This window comes from Aspergillus welwitschiae (genome assembly GCF_003344945.1).
Source record: "Aspergillus welwitschiae strain CBS 139.54b unplaced genomic scaffold BDQ94scaffold_24, whole genome shotgun sequence".
Taxonomy (NCBI): Eukaryota; Fungi; Ascomycota; class Eurotiomycetes; order Eurotiales; family Aspergillaceae; genus Aspergillus; species Aspergillus welwitschiae.
The window spans coordinates 52,632-68,726 of record NW_020798718.1 but is presented as its reverse complement, the minus strand read 5'-3'; the positions used below and the strand labels follow the sequence as shown (position 1 = coordinate 68,726).

The 16,095-nt window shown below is 49.4% G+C and overlaps 7 protein-coding genes across 7 annotated transcripts; 5 read left to right on the top strand and 2 right to left on the bottom strand.

The window, feature by feature from the left end:
• Nucleotides 1-221: 221 nt before the first annotated feature.
• Nucleotides 222-2,008, bottom strand: BDQ94DRAFT_160615 (cytochrome P450; the record flags this gene model as incomplete). The annotated part of the gene is made up of 4 exons (XM_026769238.1): nt 222-694; nt 750-1,358; nt 1,409-1,694; nt 1,751-2,008. 4 exons carry the CDS (start codon nt 2,006-2,008, stop codon nt 222-224), a joined length of 1,626 nt encoding a protein of 541 aa, XP_026624329.1.
• An 827-nt stretch (nt 2,009-2,835) lies between these two features.
• BDQ94DRAFT_160614 (uncharacterized protein) lies at nt 2,836-4,491 on the top strand (the record flags this gene model as incomplete). Its single annotated transcript, XM_026769237.1, has 1 exon — nt 2,836-4,491. The coding sequence occupies one exon, from the start codon at nt 2,836-2,838 to the stop codon at nt 4,489-4,491; it is 1,656 nt and encodes a 551-aa protein (XP_026624328.1).
• A 1,541-nt stretch (nt 4,492-6,032) lies between these two features.
• Nucleotides 6,033-7,920, top strand: BDQ94DRAFT_147145 (aspartic peptidase domain-containing protein). Its single transcript, XM_026766968.1, has one exon. The coding sequence runs from the start codon at nt 6,162-6,164 to the stop codon at nt 7,791-7,793; it is 1,632 nt and encodes a 543-aa protein (XP_026624327.1). The 5' UTR covers nt 6,033-6,161; the 3' UTR covers nt 7,794-7,920.
• A 473-nt stretch (nt 7,921-8,393) lies between these two features.
• On the top strand, nt 8,394-9,172 carry BDQ94DRAFT_172077 (uncharacterized protein; the record flags this gene model as incomplete). The annotated part of the gene is made up of 2 exons (XM_026771894.1): nt 8,394-8,613; nt 8,667-9,172. The coding sequence occupies 2 exons, from the start codon at nt 8,394-8,396 to the stop codon at nt 9,170-9,172; spliced, it is 726 nt and encodes a 241-aa protein (XP_026624326.1).
• An 839-nt stretch (nt 9,173-10,011) lies between these two features.
• On the top strand, nt 10,012-11,351 carry BDQ94DRAFT_172076 (uncharacterized protein; the record flags this gene model as incomplete). Its single annotated transcript, XM_026771893.1, has 2 exons — nt 10,012-10,630; nt 10,699-11,351. 2 exons carry the CDS (start codon nt 10,012-10,014, stop codon nt 11,349-11,351), a joined length of 1,272 nt encoding a protein of 423 aa, XP_026624325.1.
• Nucleotides 11,352-11,738: 387 nt separating this feature from the next.
• BDQ94DRAFT_172075 (aminoglycoside phosphotransferase family protein) lies at nt 11,739-13,697 on the bottom strand (the record flags this gene model as incomplete). Its single annotated transcript, XM_026771892.1, has 6 exons — nt 11,739-12,574; nt 12,633-13,041; nt 13,094-13,245; nt 13,302-13,402; nt 13,457-13,508; nt 13,559-13,697. The coding sequence occupies 6 exons, from the start codon at nt 13,695-13,697 to the stop codon at nt 11,739-11,741; spliced, it is 1,689 nt and encodes a 562-aa protein (XP_026624324.1).
• A 173-nt stretch (nt 13,698-13,870) lies between these two features.
• BDQ94DRAFT_59551 (Zn(II)2Cys6 transcription factor) lies at nt 13,871-16,016 on the top strand. Its single transcript, XM_026776138.1, has 4 exons — nt 13,871-14,030; nt 14,171-14,710; nt 14,764-14,907; nt 15,000-16,016. The coding sequence occupies exons 1-4, from the start codon at nt 13,971-13,973 to the stop codon at nt 15,918-15,920; spliced, it is 1,665 nt and encodes a 554-aa protein (XP_026624323.1). The 5' UTR covers nt 13,871-13,970; the 3' UTR covers nt 15,921-16,016.
• The last annotated feature ends 79 nt before the right edge of the window (nt 16,017-16,095 follow it).

The following is a 16,095-nucleotide window of genomic DNA, read 5'->3' as shown; positions in this document are numbered from 1 at the left end:
TTGGGTGGTGAAGGAGTGGAATATTGTCTGCTTTATCAACCATCTCCGACTCCAGATAGCCATGTATATTGTACGTCCTAGAACAAAGTATAGAATCACAATTCACTGAATTATGCATCGTTCCCAAATCTTGGCTCATAAGGCTTTACACATAAAATCCGTAAGCCAAGCTGTCCTTTCATATTCATACTCCCACACGCAAAAGCCAACTCAACCCTAAATTAAGCACCCACAGGAGCAACAGACGTCAATAGCTCCTCCATACCCTTCTCAACCGAAGGTCTTTTCCGGATAAGCAAACGCGTAGCAGGATCAGGATACATATCCGAGTCGATAGTAAAGTTCCTAGGCCTCCTGCACCCATCAGGGAACCTTATATCGTAGCAGATGAGCATAAGCGCCAGCATCATCTTCATCTCATTAGCGGCATAGAACCGACCAGGACATGCAAACTTCCCGTAGCCGAATGCCAAGTTATTATGATCAGTCATGACGAAGAGGTGCCGCTGGGCATTCTCTGGCTCCTCACGCAGCCTCGAGTACCGGAAGGCATCGAAGGAAGTTGGCGCGTTACCTGGCACTCGGGAAGGATCGTTTAACATGGCGTTGGAAGGGACTGCGATGCGCGAGCCGACAGGGATGGAGACGCCGTTGGAGAGGGTTATTGACTTGGGGAGGATGCGGTTGAAGGTTACTGTGCTGTTGTTAGTCATGGAAGTAGGATAGAAAGGGGGTTGTGTTTATCATACACAAGAAAACGGGATTAAATCGCTGCGACTCTTTCAGTAAACTGTCCATCTTGCGCAGGTGGTTGACCGTTAATTTGCCCCAGCCACCATCTGTACACAGCACGTCTACCACCTCGGCTCGGAGGGGCTCCAGGTATTGTGGGTGTGCACAGAGATCGTAGATAGCTTGAGTCATGGTTAATGTTGTGGTGTGGATGGATGTCACGCTTAAGATCAGCATCCGTTGTGCTAGGTCCTCGGGTTCCGCCTCTTGACCGGTGGCAGCATCCATCATCCATTGCAGAATGTCCGCAGGCTTCGTGTAATCTGCTGGCTTTGCAGCCTCAATTTCTCTACGTTCACGTACGATCTCACCGACTATGCGTCGAGACGTCGCCACATTCTGCCAAAGATGATGGTAGGACGGTAGAAGCGGAGCGACGAGTGGTCTGAGAAAGCGCGGGAAGAAGCGCAGTGCCATGCCCGTGAGGAAGAGGTTTTTGGTATATTCCACGGTGGCCACGAGCCACTCTTCATTACGGCCTTCTTTGGGTCCGAGGAAGATGCGGGAGGTAATGCGAGTGATAATTCGTGAGAGGATTGGCATGATGTCGACTGTAGTCCAGTCATCTGCTGATGCGTTAGCAGGCTGTTCGCGATCTGAATCAACGATCACAAACCAGCACACTCGGGCATCTCCATTTTCATTGCAAATTCCAGCTCTTCAACCATCACCGGGACTAACGAGGGAAGATTCGGAGTAAGTTTCTGTTGAAGGACTCGGTTTTGCAGATCACTGCGCAAGAATGGCATGCCATGCGTATATTCACCGGGGTAATCCTGGACCAAAGGGGGCACAGAGCCGGTGGCATCGCGGGTCAAGGTGCGAATATCATCCATGTATTTGCTAGAGACGAGCAGAACATCGGTTCCAACTCGTCGCACCTTGAACATAGAATCTTTGAACTAGATGGGTGTCAGTGGGCATGAGCTGAGAGTAGATCCAAATTGTGGTAACTGACGCGCTCATATCCTTCGCCAATAATCTTTCTGCTTCCCCGGATGAAACGAAGTCGTACCAACCAGGTAGGTTCCCAAAGGCTTCGATATCCGACGATGGGTGGCTGATTGCTGGTATTCTGGTACTTCAAAGCAGGCACTACGAAATAGCAAAGCGAATAAATGCCGAGAAGCAGTCCCACTAATGCTGGCGACAGCCCAATCGCGATTGTCGAGTGGAGCTCGGAAAAAGTATCCGATGGTGTTTCCGTCTTGTTCATTTTGCCCAAGTTGTGGTTCCGTGAGTGCGAGATGGCAGATACAGGAATGACTGGCGACTGAATCAAGAAGTTATAAAGGAGCATGTAAACTAGAAGGTGATAGCGACTGAAGGAATCTCCAGCTGAACGCTCAACCAAACCCTGGTGAGGCCCTGCATGAAAACATACTTTTTCTTCAGCTCTCTCAAACCTGTCTAAGCCCTGTGGGGCCGGGCTTGCGGCGCGGCAAGTTACATCGAACAATATTTGTGCGGTGAAGGGGCAAATATGCATGTTGCAGAGTCTCTTCAGCTGCCATCTATGCCCCATACGTAACGACAGTTGGTATTGTTCTTTCGGGACAGACTCCTATTGGGCCCTTGCGGGACTTGCAGTCTGTGTTGCTGCATCTAGCTGGGATACGACACTGGCATTGAAGGCACCTCGAGCTGATGGCCCTTCTCGAGTGCTAATTGAAGCATGAAATAAGCATTGGCATGCTCTTTTCCCTGTTTTGGGACTGGTGCTACTGGATATAGGGTACTCCATCCAATCTCGTTGGCACTCGTGTCGTACCTGGAGGGACTTTGGTCCGACGATGGACACAACGATCAATCGTTACCTATCAAGTTAAATCTGCAATGCTGCTAGACTAGACAGATTTCAAGGACTTGGAATAACCGGTTTACGGCTGTGGCGAGGAAGGTAAAGCTAATCCCAAAGACAGCCAGCCGTGATCGTTATTAGTATATAAAGATGTACCATGACACCCTTCTAATCAATGAGCAGTACTGTGTCTTACTGCTACCGATTGAACATCCTTCTCTTATCTAGACATACTACATACCATGGGCAACATCATCGGTAAGCCAGCTGGCAAAGTTGACCTTTCTTTCTATCTTTCATGGGTCAACATATGGCTTTCTTTGCCACCTCCCCATCTCGACCAAGATACCACCACCAACCTGACTGTGACTGAACAGGCTGAAATATTCCTCCGAGAAGCCTCTTCCCCTCTCCCAAGCTACAACTCACTTAGATGGGTGGCTTCGTCCTTTCGCCGATCCCTCGCCAACGGCCAGATACCCCTCGGTGGAGTCAATCCTCCCAGCTGCAGCGAGACCAACCTCGCGTCTGGAGATTACAATCCCAATTCAAATTGTCCTTGCAACGGCCTATACCCTCTCCCGTCAGACACAGACATAGCTTCCATTGCCGAAAGTGCTAATTGCTCTGCTATCCATTATACCAACCAGGCGCTTCAGACCGTCATCAAGAGACAGTCCGAATGGAATTCGACATCCCTCTTCACGCCTAGAAACCTCATCGAAGCAGTATCCGAAATCCTCCAGGCCAATGCCGATGTCCAAGATTTCCCAAGCACATGCCAGGGGCCAGCAGAGGCTACCAACCTTCACGCGATACGAGCCCCGGATCGCCGACCCAGTCCCAAAGATGACACCGTTAATGTCATCTGTCGGCAGCTCTACCCCACAGCCGAAGATGTCAAATTCTGCACCGATGCCAAGTACTATTTCGTGCTCGGCGCCATCCACAGTGATACCGCCCACGATGGCCTGATCCGCGCCATTGCCGACGCAGGCAACGATATCCTGATCGCCGATTACTGCGAGGTAGCGGATGAAGCAACCCTACAACTTCTGCAGCAAAGCGGCGCAGCCGCAGTAGCATTCTTGAAGCTATGCGTGCTATCGGGACTCTTCTCCGAATGGGCATTCGACAACATGATGGCATCGATGCTACATTTCAGGGTGTTAGGTTACTACCGCGACCATGCACGGTGCCGCTTACCAGCCGGTGTTTACGGCAGTCGAATGACTAGCCTGACCGCGCACCGGTACGTCGACCTAGGGCTATTCTTTGCCGTGGCGTCTGCCTCTGTGGGAACGAAGGAGCGGGTCAACGAGGCAGAGTACACGCTGTTGAGTATTGCCTGCACGTTGATCAACGACCTGGTGGACCTGCGCAGCGATACTGCACGGAAGCAGCGGGAGAACGTTGTTTTGCGTGGAGTTCGAGGGAATCTATGCGAGTATTTGGATCGAGTGATGTTCGAGTGTCTGGAGACCGCTACGCTTGCTGTGCAGACGAATCGGACGTGTGCGTATGTCTTGATGGCGTTTTGTAATTGGGCGGTTATGAGCTCGCATCATAAGATGTTTGAGGTAAGTACGCAGGTCTCTGTGGTTGGGAAGGATGATGAATGCTTGTCTCGGTCGAGGGACCATCGGCAGGCGTATAGGGGGCTTTTGGAGGCGTTGGCGCCGTTTGGGACTCTTGGGGAGAAGGGCCCTAGCGTAGGGCAGACGCGGGCGGAGTTGGATTTCAAGTATGGAGTGTGTCGGTCCTCGTCTACGTTGCATGCGTCGTGGTTAGCGGATATCACGAGAAGTCTTTTGGAGCCGCGGACTTTAAGACGCATTGTGGATCTGGTACATTTTGAGTGGATGGGGTGCGAGGGTGACGTGGATTATTGTCCGTGATATGGTGTACTCTGTATAGGGGTTCGCAAGGCGGTTTGTGCTAGTTTTTACTTGACTGCGCATCAAGTTTCCTTATAATTTTCAGTCTTATTTGTATTTCTTTCTCGCCCTCTCATTGTTGTTTCATTTTAGTATACACTGGAACACTACAACTTGAGGAATCACCATGTTGATTATCTCTGCGGCACAGTGAATATTCCCAGACATACAGGAGCTTGAATGCAGAAACGACTTATCTCTAGTACTCATTTAAACCCTTAAAAATAGATAAGAGAGGAAGAGCAGGAAGGGAATTGAATGAATGAATTATTGAATGAATGATAAAAAGCAAATATAAAAAAAGAGAGAGAGAAAGAGAAAGAGAGATATAATAGTACACTACGGAGTAATCAGCAACCGAGACTACTGAACATGTGATGACTCTCGTGGAATTCGACAAGACGAGCTAACGAGTCAGTTCGCTTGTCGAACTGATTAGCAGACGATAATAACCCGGCGTCGGGCAGATGTCCGTGGATGGTGGAGCAATTGGATACGGTCTGTGCTTTTCTCGGACCGAACATAGGGTGACAGACAGGCCGAAATGTTGTGAAGGTAAGTTTATCCAATTCTCAACGAATAGATACGATTAGGAGACCACCTGGCAGAGGCTGCTAGACTAGTCAGGTCTGGACCGAGGGCTAATAACCGACATGCTCGCTTATTCCGAGGTAACGTCAGCCAACCAGATTTTGATCCCGTCCATTTGGCTTTGGCACCAAGCTTCAGATCTATTCCTGATGTGGAAATCAATTCACGTCAGGCGTCCCATGTGGCTGCCAGAGTGGAAATTGATTGAAATCGTGGTGCTTCCCGGCTGGATGCTGGACGTGTCAGATATTCCACGGGGGGAAACAGAAGACTAGCGGGAAAAGTCAGGCTTAAGTGCTTAAGTTTGTGGCTGCTCCAGCCATTCCACTTCTCATCAGAGTTATGAATAGGAACAACAAATCAAAGGGAATAAATGAACTCTCCACAGCAGTTTGGGGATCCAACTTGGGGGCCGAACGGGATGACTGGCGATGACTGGTTCATGGCTGATCCATCCAGCATTCCCATTGCGTTGGTGCCCCCACAACCCCCCTCTTCCCGGCCCTCGGATTTGATTCCCAAATCGCACCTGATGAAGTCGAATCAGTGGTACAGTTTAGCGGGTGGCTGTCATGACAGACAGACCCTCAAATTACAGCAATGGTAGATAGATATGGTCTCCAGTCCATCGATTGAATACAGTTGGAGAAGTCAATCCCTCCCCCCCTTGGAAAGCCCCCAACATTGCGCTTTCTGACCACCTGAAATCTGACAATCAGCAATCCTTCAGCTCTTCTCAGCATCTCTTGGGGCCGATCCCCATCGGATGGACACACCTCATCCCTCATTAGGCATGGCTGAGCTGCATGTCAGCGGAGTCCCAACACCCAAACCAATCCTTTAGCGCGCACCGGGCCTGCGAAGCCATCACCATCGCCCGCCTTGCAGCAATGTGCCCCCCGGTCGCATTCCTTTCGTTTCATAATCTCACCTCCGGCCAGCCCATATCCTTCATCTCGCAGCTTTTCCCTACTCCTTCTTTTCTTTTGCTTTCTTCCCCCATCGCAGGCTGTTTGAACGCCTGCTGAAGTATCCATGGTATGATGCGACCGATACTTCTCCCCCTATTGGGGGTATTTCTGCAGACCTCCTCGGCATCCAATCCCTATGTAATGAGCTGGTCTTCCCAAGCCTACGGTCCAGATGGCCCGTGGCAGGCCGTATCCATCGACGTGGGCAGCAACCAGCAGACGGTCGATCTTTACCCCGGAGCCAACTATGCTAGCACGATCCTGATGAGCACTCTCTGCACGAACAAAACCCTGTCATCCACCTGCTACGCTGCCGAAGCAGGCACGTTCAACCAAAACACCTCCACCACCGCTTACACCACCGCCAGCTCGTGGGAAACAACTTACTGGGCCGTGGAGGGTGGAAGCCAAGAAGCTGTGCTCGGCGATGAGGTCACCTTAGGGTCGTTTGTCGTCCCCAATGTGAGCTTCGAAGCCATCTACCAGACCTACCAGACCTATCCCAATGGCATCGCCTATCCTGTCTCGGTCGGCAGTCTTGCCTTGGGGGGTCCGTACTTGTCGGATACCGTCTCCAATTCGACGGTTCTGAACATGATTGCAGGATGGCTTTACTCGTCCAACGACATTCCGTCCTACTCGTACGGCTTGCATATCGGGTCGGTAGACCCCAAAATCCCAGGCTCCCTGATCTTGGGGGGCTACGATAAGAGCCGAGTGATCGGAGACGTGAGTGCGCAGGGAGTAGTGTCTTCGAGTGGTCTTTTGGAACTTGAATTAAAGGATATTGGGCTGGGTGTTGCGGCGGGTTCCTCTCCCTTCAGCTTCAACAACGAAAGTGGTTTGTTTCTTCAAAGCAGTGGTTCGGTTCAGGCCAAGACAGTTCAGATCGATCCCACCAAGCCCTACATGTACCTTCCCCAGGCGACATGCGATGCCATCACCTCCACCATGCCAATCTCCTTCAATTCCAGCTTGGGGCTATACTTCTGGGACACCACGAGCGATGATTATTTGAATATCACGTCTTCCGCCGCATACCTCTCCTTTGTGTTCAACATGAATGGGGTCAACAACAAGAACATTACCATCAAGATTTCCTTTTCCCAGCTCAATCTTACGCTGCAAGAACCGTTGGTTGATCATAACGTCACCTACTTCCCGTGCTTCCTCACTACCTCCACCCCGGTGCTCGGTCGAGCCTTTCTCCAGTCCGCATTCGTTGGGGTGAACTGGTTCAACGGGAACAACACTGGCACATGGTTTCTGGCACAGGCCCCCGGCCCGGGTTACGCCAGTGAAGACATCACCCGAATCGCAGCGGGTGACACGTCGCTTTCTGCCTCTAACGGTACCTGGGAGGAGAGCTGGGCTACGTACTGGGGCATCAAAACATCCGACAACTCGAGCAGCTCCAAGAGTGGCCTGTCTTCCGGGGCCAAAATTGGAATTGGCGTCGGGGTGGGTGTCGGTGGAGCAGTGTTGATCGCAGCAGGTATAGCCATTGTGTTCTGTCTTCGCCGTCGCCGCGGGGCAAGTCAAGAGGCGGCTGGAGAGCAACGGAGGTCGATGTTTAGGGGCTTTGCGGAGCTACCAGGAGGTGCTCACAGTGAACCGGCGAAGGAGTTGGATACGAAGATGCATAAGCCGCCGCAGGAAATGATGGCTTCGCAGGAGGTAGAGCGATACGAGCTGGGGTGATGGCTAATTCTAAATTTTAATATGCGAAGAGATCCCTACAGGATACTACAGGATACCATATACGTGCGAATATAATAGCTAGTTGTTCCAATATTATGTATCAAGCTTATACTGTGGATTAACCAACGACTTGTCTCCGATACATAGAGTAGTACGTAGTCATGGATCCCAGGTGTATAGTCATGCAGCATGACGCATTGCTCAAGCCAGAAGTAAGCTGGGCCAGTGTATCACTCATGAAAGCAACCCTTTCTCACCTGCGTAGTGATGACTTAGTGGAAAATCGGATCCTCGGAAATTGTGATTAACACGTGGATCTAGACCCGACCAGGCGGGAGCTTGGCATCAACTCTAAGCCGATGGCCCCACTCCAAAAGACTGCCTATTTGGGGTGTGACATCAGATCTCCTCCCATCCATCCATGGGTTAGAGATGTTACATCCCCTTGGCTATATTACAAATCCCAGCATGTAGAGACCAAGACTTACCTACATATATAAAGCCGACCAACACAGTCCCTATCCCCCATTATCCTATTCATCTTCACCCATCTCCAGCCCCTCATCCTATACTCAGCAACCACTATACCTTCACATCAACATGTGCCACGACAAGATCTCCCTCAACGGCTGGACCAGCACCCCCGCCAACGCCGGTGCCATCTTCCCCGACAAGCCATTCATCCACCCACCCACGCCCATCTCCATCACCGACATCCCCTTCCCCTCCACCGATCCCCTCGTCACCAAGACCCTCGAATACGTCCAATCCCTCCTCCCCCGCGAGACCGTCAACCACTCCATGCGCGTATACTACTACGGTAATCCCATACACCAGTCCCGTACCACCTCACTACTAATAGAATAACATAAGGAATGATCCTCCTCGCCCAACAATTCCCCTCCCACTCCCTCTCCCCAACAACCTGGGCCCTAACCTGTCTCCTGCACGACATCGGCACCGCCCCCTCCCTCCTCACCTCAACAAACATGTCCTTCGACCTCTACGGCGGCATCAAAGCCCACTCCGTACTTACTTCCTTCGACTGTCCCGCTGATGTTGCCGACGCCGTAGCGGAAGCTATTATCCGGCATCAGGATCTAGGCGTGGATGGGAATATCACGTTCCTGGGACAGTTGATTCAGTTGGCTACGATTTACGATAATGTGGGGGAACATCCGCATGTTAAGGACTTTGGAGGGTTGATTCATGAGGATGCGAGGAGGGAAGTTAATGAGCGCTGGAGGAGGGAGGGATGGTGTGGGGTGTTTGCTGATGTGGTGAAGTTGGAGGTGGGGAGGAAGCCGTGGTGTCATTCGACTCATATTGTGGGGTTTGAGGGGAAGGTTAGGGGGAATGCGCTTTTTGGGGAGAAATAGGATGATCTGGATTATTGGTGTGGTGTTAGATTGGGAGGTGAGCGTCAGTAGCTTTAAATTGACTCCGAACGTGGTGTTTATGTTAATATTTTGTTCATGATGATTTGTGAAGTAGCGCTTATATCCAGACAAACGTTGTAATTTAATGGTAGATAGATATCTCCAAGCTTTGCGCTGGTTATGAACAAAGAGTATATAGATAAAGACCATGTTAGCGCTTTGTATCCAACAAAGTTGTAATCCGGGTTCATTTGTTCTTTGTGTGCTGTGCAGTCGGGTTTATGATGGCTATATCCGCTATCATCCATGGTATGGGTTGGAGCAGCCCGGCGTAGCAATGTTTCGTCTTTGTATTCATACATCGTTTATTAAACTTAGAAGCTATCAAGAAGTGGGGATTTTTCTTTATATACCAAAGCCGTGAAACAACCAGACCAACCTTGGTGCCGGTTCATATAGTGGTGCAGGTATCATTACGAGGTACTTGCCATAGTGCATACCATAGGCGATGGACCATGTAGGTACATCTCTACTTTCTATGTCAAAGTACCGGGATGTGTCTCTTGGGTTGACCTGGTAGTACTCTCATTACAATATCTTCTTTGATACCCATACCGATAGATCTGCGTTGCTCGTGAGACATTAAAGAACATCAATTAACCTGTGGAGATGTGAAAGAACGAGAGCCATGACAAGAGAGGCTACTGTATTATTATTTAATGCCCTCATCTCTTCAACATTTTCATTCTCCATCCATCTCCCTCTACCATCAGTGACAGCTGGCCTTTCTGATACTGAGTCTAACGTTCAACATCAAAAACCCCATATCGGAACTCACCATGGCACAGGGTTCAAGTAGACGGCTTGAAGAGCTGCCAGTGGAGCTGCTTGAAGCCATTCTCGCTGCCGCGCCAGACATTACGACCCTGGAGGCCGCCGCTATGACCGGACCATGTCTGTATAACGCTTTCAAAGGAGCAGAAGAATTCATCGTACGACCAGTCTTGCTACGCCAGTTTGATCCCTCCCTGATTCATGATGTCCTAGCGACCCACGCATCCAACAAAATTGACCATCAGTCAACCGAAGAAGTCGAAACCTTCATGGTGCCATACCTTGCACGCGATCAACATTATTTCGAAGCCTCTATGAATTGGAGGCTCTCTGAGGCTCTCTTGATCGATCGACTCGATGAGGCCGTGAAGTATTTGGTTGATCGATTGGCTGCAGAGGCTCTACCAGTACCTTCTACTTCAGACAGCCAGAACCTCTCCTCATTTTTACCGCCCTCCAAGACAGAGAGAAACCGGATTAGCCGAAGTCTGTACCGGTTTCATGCAAACTGCAACCTACAGCAAGAGTGGGACGCTATAGCAGCGCGTTCGGCAGGCTTTGCACCATGGGAAAACGAACAACTATACAGCATCTATGACTTCTTAATGCGCATGGTTAAGCAAGGTATGTTTTACATTTTCTGTTCCCTGATCCGTAAGGTCTCATCATAACTAAGTCGGAGAGCCAATCAGTTATTGAGGACCCTAATCTTCGCTCAAATTGGCCGCAATATATCTCCCAGGTTTCAGATACAGCCTTTCATAACTATCTCCAGTTTCACCTATCATTGGGTCTTACTCATGTGCGGCGGTTCGCCCTTCAGAATGAAAAACAGTTGCAACAGATCGTGCACGTAACACGCGCAACACCACGAATTGATCAACAACTCAGTTTTCTCTATAATGGGTTACATCCGGTGTCACGGTGGCCACCCTTGGAACATGCACTTGGAGACTTCGATGCCGAGGACGAAAAAAAGTACATCCCCCAGCCATGGTACCACGACCCGGACAGCGGGCCAGAAGACATCTGGCGCTGGGCCCATCGAGATGAAGAGGCAGGAGGCTTTGTTGGTAACTTTGATCAGGCTGTGCTCCGTCAGTGGGCATATGTGATGTGGGATCGAGGCCGAATTGACGGATGGTTTGTTTTTATCAGACCGTGGGTGTCAACTTCTCGAAGGTATTTGGAACGTCTAGGACAAGACTCAGATGAGCTCCTTTCTGATGGCCTCGAGCCGGAGATGAGAGAGCGGCTCCTTCTTCGTCACCGTAGAATCGGCCTGAATTTATATGACCCAGAGACCTGGGCTTGCAGGGTTAGGACGATTACGGGGGTCTCTTGAGGAGAGAAAAGGTGGGATACTACCAGTCGAGTCTCTGTGCTTCTTGCGCTCTCGCTCAGTCTATATAATAGAGCATCACATCTGCTCTAATTTGCCCTGATAACTCTTTCTCTCTCTTTGTCTTTCCAAGATTGTTGTCTTATTTCATTAGCAAAGAAAGTCAAGACCCAATCAGTTTATCATCTCTTTCCATGTGAAATTTACAATCCCGTAAGCCTATGGGTACTGCCCTGTATGATGCTAATTTATTACGCACTAAACCGTTGGAAGTAATTTGGGCCCAAAGCCCATACAATCCCGCAATCATACACAGCCCAATCAATATCTAGCATACCACACCGATACTACGCAGCCAAATGACAAGACCATCATCCATCCAAACCAACCCTAATAAGGCCAGACCTTCTCATGCAATTCCCGTTGCTGATCGCTCTCGGCTAGATTTATAAACTCGCGCTTAAAGTAATCACTCACCATCTTGGCATGCTCGTACTCCTCCGGCCGAACCATCCCTCCAATCGGAATAAGCCCCTCCTGTTCTAACCGCTGGACAATGTTCGAAAGCCCTTCAATAAGCTCCCTTTCACTTTCATGTGCAGCTAGCTCTTCGGCGTTAAAGTCAATCGGGCAAGGTGTATTGCCTTGCTGGAGTTGGTCCCAGTACGCGGCTAGTTTGGTCAAAGACTCACGCAGTGAGAAAATGTCTTCGCGCTCCCAACATCCGGATATCAGGTTGGTGGGGGTAACTCGTATGGAGAGGTATGGGTCTTTGAATTCCTCAGCCCGGGAAGGGTTTACTTTTTCGGTTACTTGGTAGTAATAGTCCAGTAGCTCCTGTTCTCTGCTTCTTTGTTCGTCGCTGCCTGGGCTAAGTGAGAGTTCTAGCATTTGCGGGTGAGGACGTTGTAAAAAGGATGGCGTTATGGCTGCGAGTTGCCAGTCTATGATCGAAGTGATTTGGTGTGTTTCTGGGTCGATGAAAATGTTGTCGAGGTGGAGGTCTGGATGTGACAGCGTATTGATGTTGTTGAGTTCCGGGGAGGGTAGGTTTGGTACTAGGTGTGGGGCAACGTCGAGATATCGCTGGAGGAGAGCCAAGTACTCGTTCGGATTCTCTGGAGTCTCTGCTGATCGGTAATAGTTCATTCTTGGCTTTGCATGGCATCTTGCCCAATTCGATTCGCTTATTCCAAGACCAGTCACGTAATCGACGGGGTTGGTCCCTAGACCGTTGTTAGTAGGGCTAATATCGTACATTTTTGAGATAACCCTTTAACTTACATGGTCCTCTATCCAGTTTCATCGAATGTCGTTCACCATGCCACAATTTTCGGTCGTTAGATGGTCCGATTGCAAAGTAGGACATTTGCCTGCAATCCTCTTCCTCCAGCCCTGGCAATTTGCTAAGCATAGTGTCGAGGCCTTTAGCATCAGTAATCTTCGATTTGAGGTTGGACGTATAGTAAAGACACCCTTGCATGGGGAAAGAAACAGATGCCAATTTCCTCTCTATCTCGACAACTTGGTCAATGATTCCAAACTGTGACGACTTAGACATTCCGCCCCACAGGCTCCCAAGGGAATGCCCTTCGGCCTTCGCCTCGATGATATACTCAGCTCTCGCTGGGTTTGATGGGTCTTCGGACCAAGAATAGATGTGCGGGACTGGGATCCTCAAGATCTCGCGAACCTGGCATCTGTCAGCAACACCGTCACTCAAGACGAGAAGGAGATGTATATACAAAACGCCTAGTCGCCACTTCTGAAGCGGTCGTATAGAAAGAAGGACCTGCATTTGGGTTTGGCAACCTAGCAACTAGCTCCTCTCCATTATTCATGGTTAAAATGAACGCCTTGTTGTATTGTCCTTCCACGCATTTTGAGACCTTCACACCTGGTTCGCATAGTTAGCTGAACAGCTTACTATTGTGCCAAAAGCTAAGCAATTACATCGCGTTCCTTTGTGGCCAGTTACTTGGTTGGCTGTCTCAAGGAGGTGATCCAAGTCGAATTCACGGTAGAGTGCGGCCAGATGTTGGGATTCTCCCTTCCTAAATTAACACCATGAGACTGATACAGAGGCCTCAATCTCCTGAGGTACATACAGCCATCTATACCGTTGATATTTGAATAATTCGGGCTCAGCGATGCGCGTCTCTGTGCATGTTATCAGCCGGGTTAGGAGAGTGAAATCGAAGTAAGATTACCTGAGCCATCTTCCAGGAGCCTAACTAGCACTGGCTTGACACCGGAGCATATGGCTGTGTAGGTAGTAAATTGGTGCCTGGGAACCAGTGACACAGCATTACTGGTAAAGAGAGGGTATGATAGCCATGAGGGTTGCATTTCTACATTATACACCTTTGGTTTAATCTTATCCCTCGATAATGTCGGCCTTAGATACTGTTTTGGGTTTGCGGCACGTGGTTATGAAACTGATTAAGCTCTGTCACGTGAAATGCTTGACTCTCATTTTAGGCATCCACAGCCAAACTTACTATCTCCATCAATTCATTTATCAAAACTCTTAGCTTTTTCGGATCCCTACAGGAGGTGTCATTTTTCTGTGATATTCTACAATTTTAGGTACACAGACATTCAGTTTAGCATCCCACGAGGATGGTTTACAGCGGGAAGCCAAGCCTGGCCTGCGAACGCTGTCGCCCGCGGCGCTTAAAGGTACCGGCGTGTCTCTGTTGCGTGGTTTTTCTCCTTTGTCATTAATGTGATCAGCCGTCATGTACATTGGCAAACGAGGGGAGGGGCAGACCAGATGGTTCAAGACTTAAACTAAGCTAAACAAAACTGGAATCCTTTAGTGCGATTGGGGGAAACCGTCATGCTCCCAGTGCATTCGGGCCAAAGTCGACTGTCCCGGGTATCGATCTGCTTTGGAGTATACATTTCGTGACCAGAGTCGTGATGTTATTCGCAAGGCACAACTTAAAGCCGAAAGGGAATCCAAAGAAATCAGCAAGCGACAAAAGCGGACCGTCAAGGGTAACAGCAACCAAACGCTGACTTACTCGCCTTCACCTTCCTCAAAGCTATCATATCCAACCGCAGAACTGGCGAAGGGATATCTCTTTGTAAATTACATCGCCAAGGGGGATCGAGGGGCGTACATGCCGTACCTTTCAACTTTGGCAAACCATCTAGAAAGCTCCGCTGTGAACGATGCTCTTACGGCTGCTGGGCTGGCGGCCTTGTCCAACATCTATAGGTCTCGACAGCTTATGTATACAGCCCGTCAACATTATATGACCGCGTTATCTCAGACTAGTAGCTCCCTCAGTCACGCGCATTTGTGTACGAGGGACGAAACTTTGGCTACAGTGGTGCTCCTGAGCATGTTTGAAGTGAGACCGACCTAATCAGCAACCAGATTTTAAGCTAACACAGGCTTCCTAAGGTATTGACCTGCAGCGACGGTCTTTTCATCAATCGATGGATGAAGCACTTAGATGGCGCGGCAATTTTGATTGAGACTCGGGGTCCAGAGCAACTAACTCGACCGGAAGGATTGGCGTTATTCAGTCAATTACGCACCCAAATAGTGAGTAAACTAGTTAGATCCTCAGCTATATCTCTTGCAGTGGGACAGATATAAAGCCCATTCACAGAAGACGCTAATCAGAAACTATTTAGGTGCTCAGTCATATATATCGGCAAAAGCATACCTCGGCAATGATTCGTCGCCTCAGTCAAGAAGCAGCCAAGTACAGACCGAATAAAGATGATTCGATTGTCGATCGACTCAGCAGCGTGACCATTCCACTTGGGGACCTCTGTGCAGCCATCAAGGGGGGCACAATAAGCTGCCCATCGGAGATCGTGCGTTATGCCTTGAATCTAGATGCACAAATCCAATCAATAATGTCCGATATACCTGCTTCAATGGGTTATAAGACTGTCAACGTTGCCCTGGCTCAGGGAGTACCTACGGTCGACACTGTTTGGGGCGCTCAATATCATACCTATAGAGACATCACCGTGAGTAGCTTCTGGAATAACTATCGATCTGCTAGGCTGGTACTCCTGGAGTTGATTGTCGAAGCGATCGGTGCCATGAACATCCACTTTCCGGGCAATACGAAAGAAGAGCATCAACATTTATTGCGAGAATGTCAGCAAATTTCCCGCCAGCTCGTTGAGGATATTTGCGCAAGTGTGCCATTTCATCTTGGCTCTGTGGTGGATGACAGCCACGTCGACAAATTCTCCGGTTCCACGACTTTCAAAAGCTCAGACGCAAATAAGCATCGTGCATCGAAGCCTCCTCACTTGTCATCTGAATCTCCATTTGGAGTTCCAGCAGCCGGGGGTTTTGCCTTAATGTGGCCTTTGTTGATTGCTGCAGATTCTGGTTATGCGCCCAAGGAACTTCGAAGTTGGATCATCCATTGTCTAGATAAGATCGGCCATTCTATGGGTATCAACCAGGCATTAGCAATGGCACAATTGGTGAGAGAGGGCGAGAGCACGCGGGCCTGGCTATCCCCGGAATATTCTTCGCCTAAACGAGACGGCCAGAAGGGGGTATCATGGAACGAAGCTGAAGCTCTATAGAAAACAGATAAACCTTCAGCTTCTCTACAATGGCATGATTCACCAAACATCAGAAAGGATTTCGACCTTTGAAACCACATGTGCATTCAATGAAAGCATGACATAACAATCAACATTATTAACTTTCAACGCCAATGATTTTGTTTTATGGTTTTTAATCACGTGGTAGACACTA

Coding starts and splice junctions, on each gene's coding strand:
- BDQ94DRAFT_147145 (XM_026766968.1), top strand. CDS start 6,162: ATGATGCGACCGATACTTCTCCCCCTATTGGGGGTATTTCTGCAGACC.
- BDQ94DRAFT_59551 (XM_026776138.1), top strand. CDS start 13,971: ATGGTTTACAGCGGGAAGCCAAGCCTGGCCTGCGAACGCTGTCGCCCG. Junction 14,031..14,170: donor GTCGCCCGCGGCGCTTAAAG/GTACCGGCGTGT, acceptor GGAATCCTTTAG/TGCGATTGGGGGAAACCGTC. Junction 14,908..14,999: donor GTCAATTACGCACCCAAATA/GTGAGTAAACTA, acceptor GAAACTATTTAG/GTGCTCAGTCATATATATCG.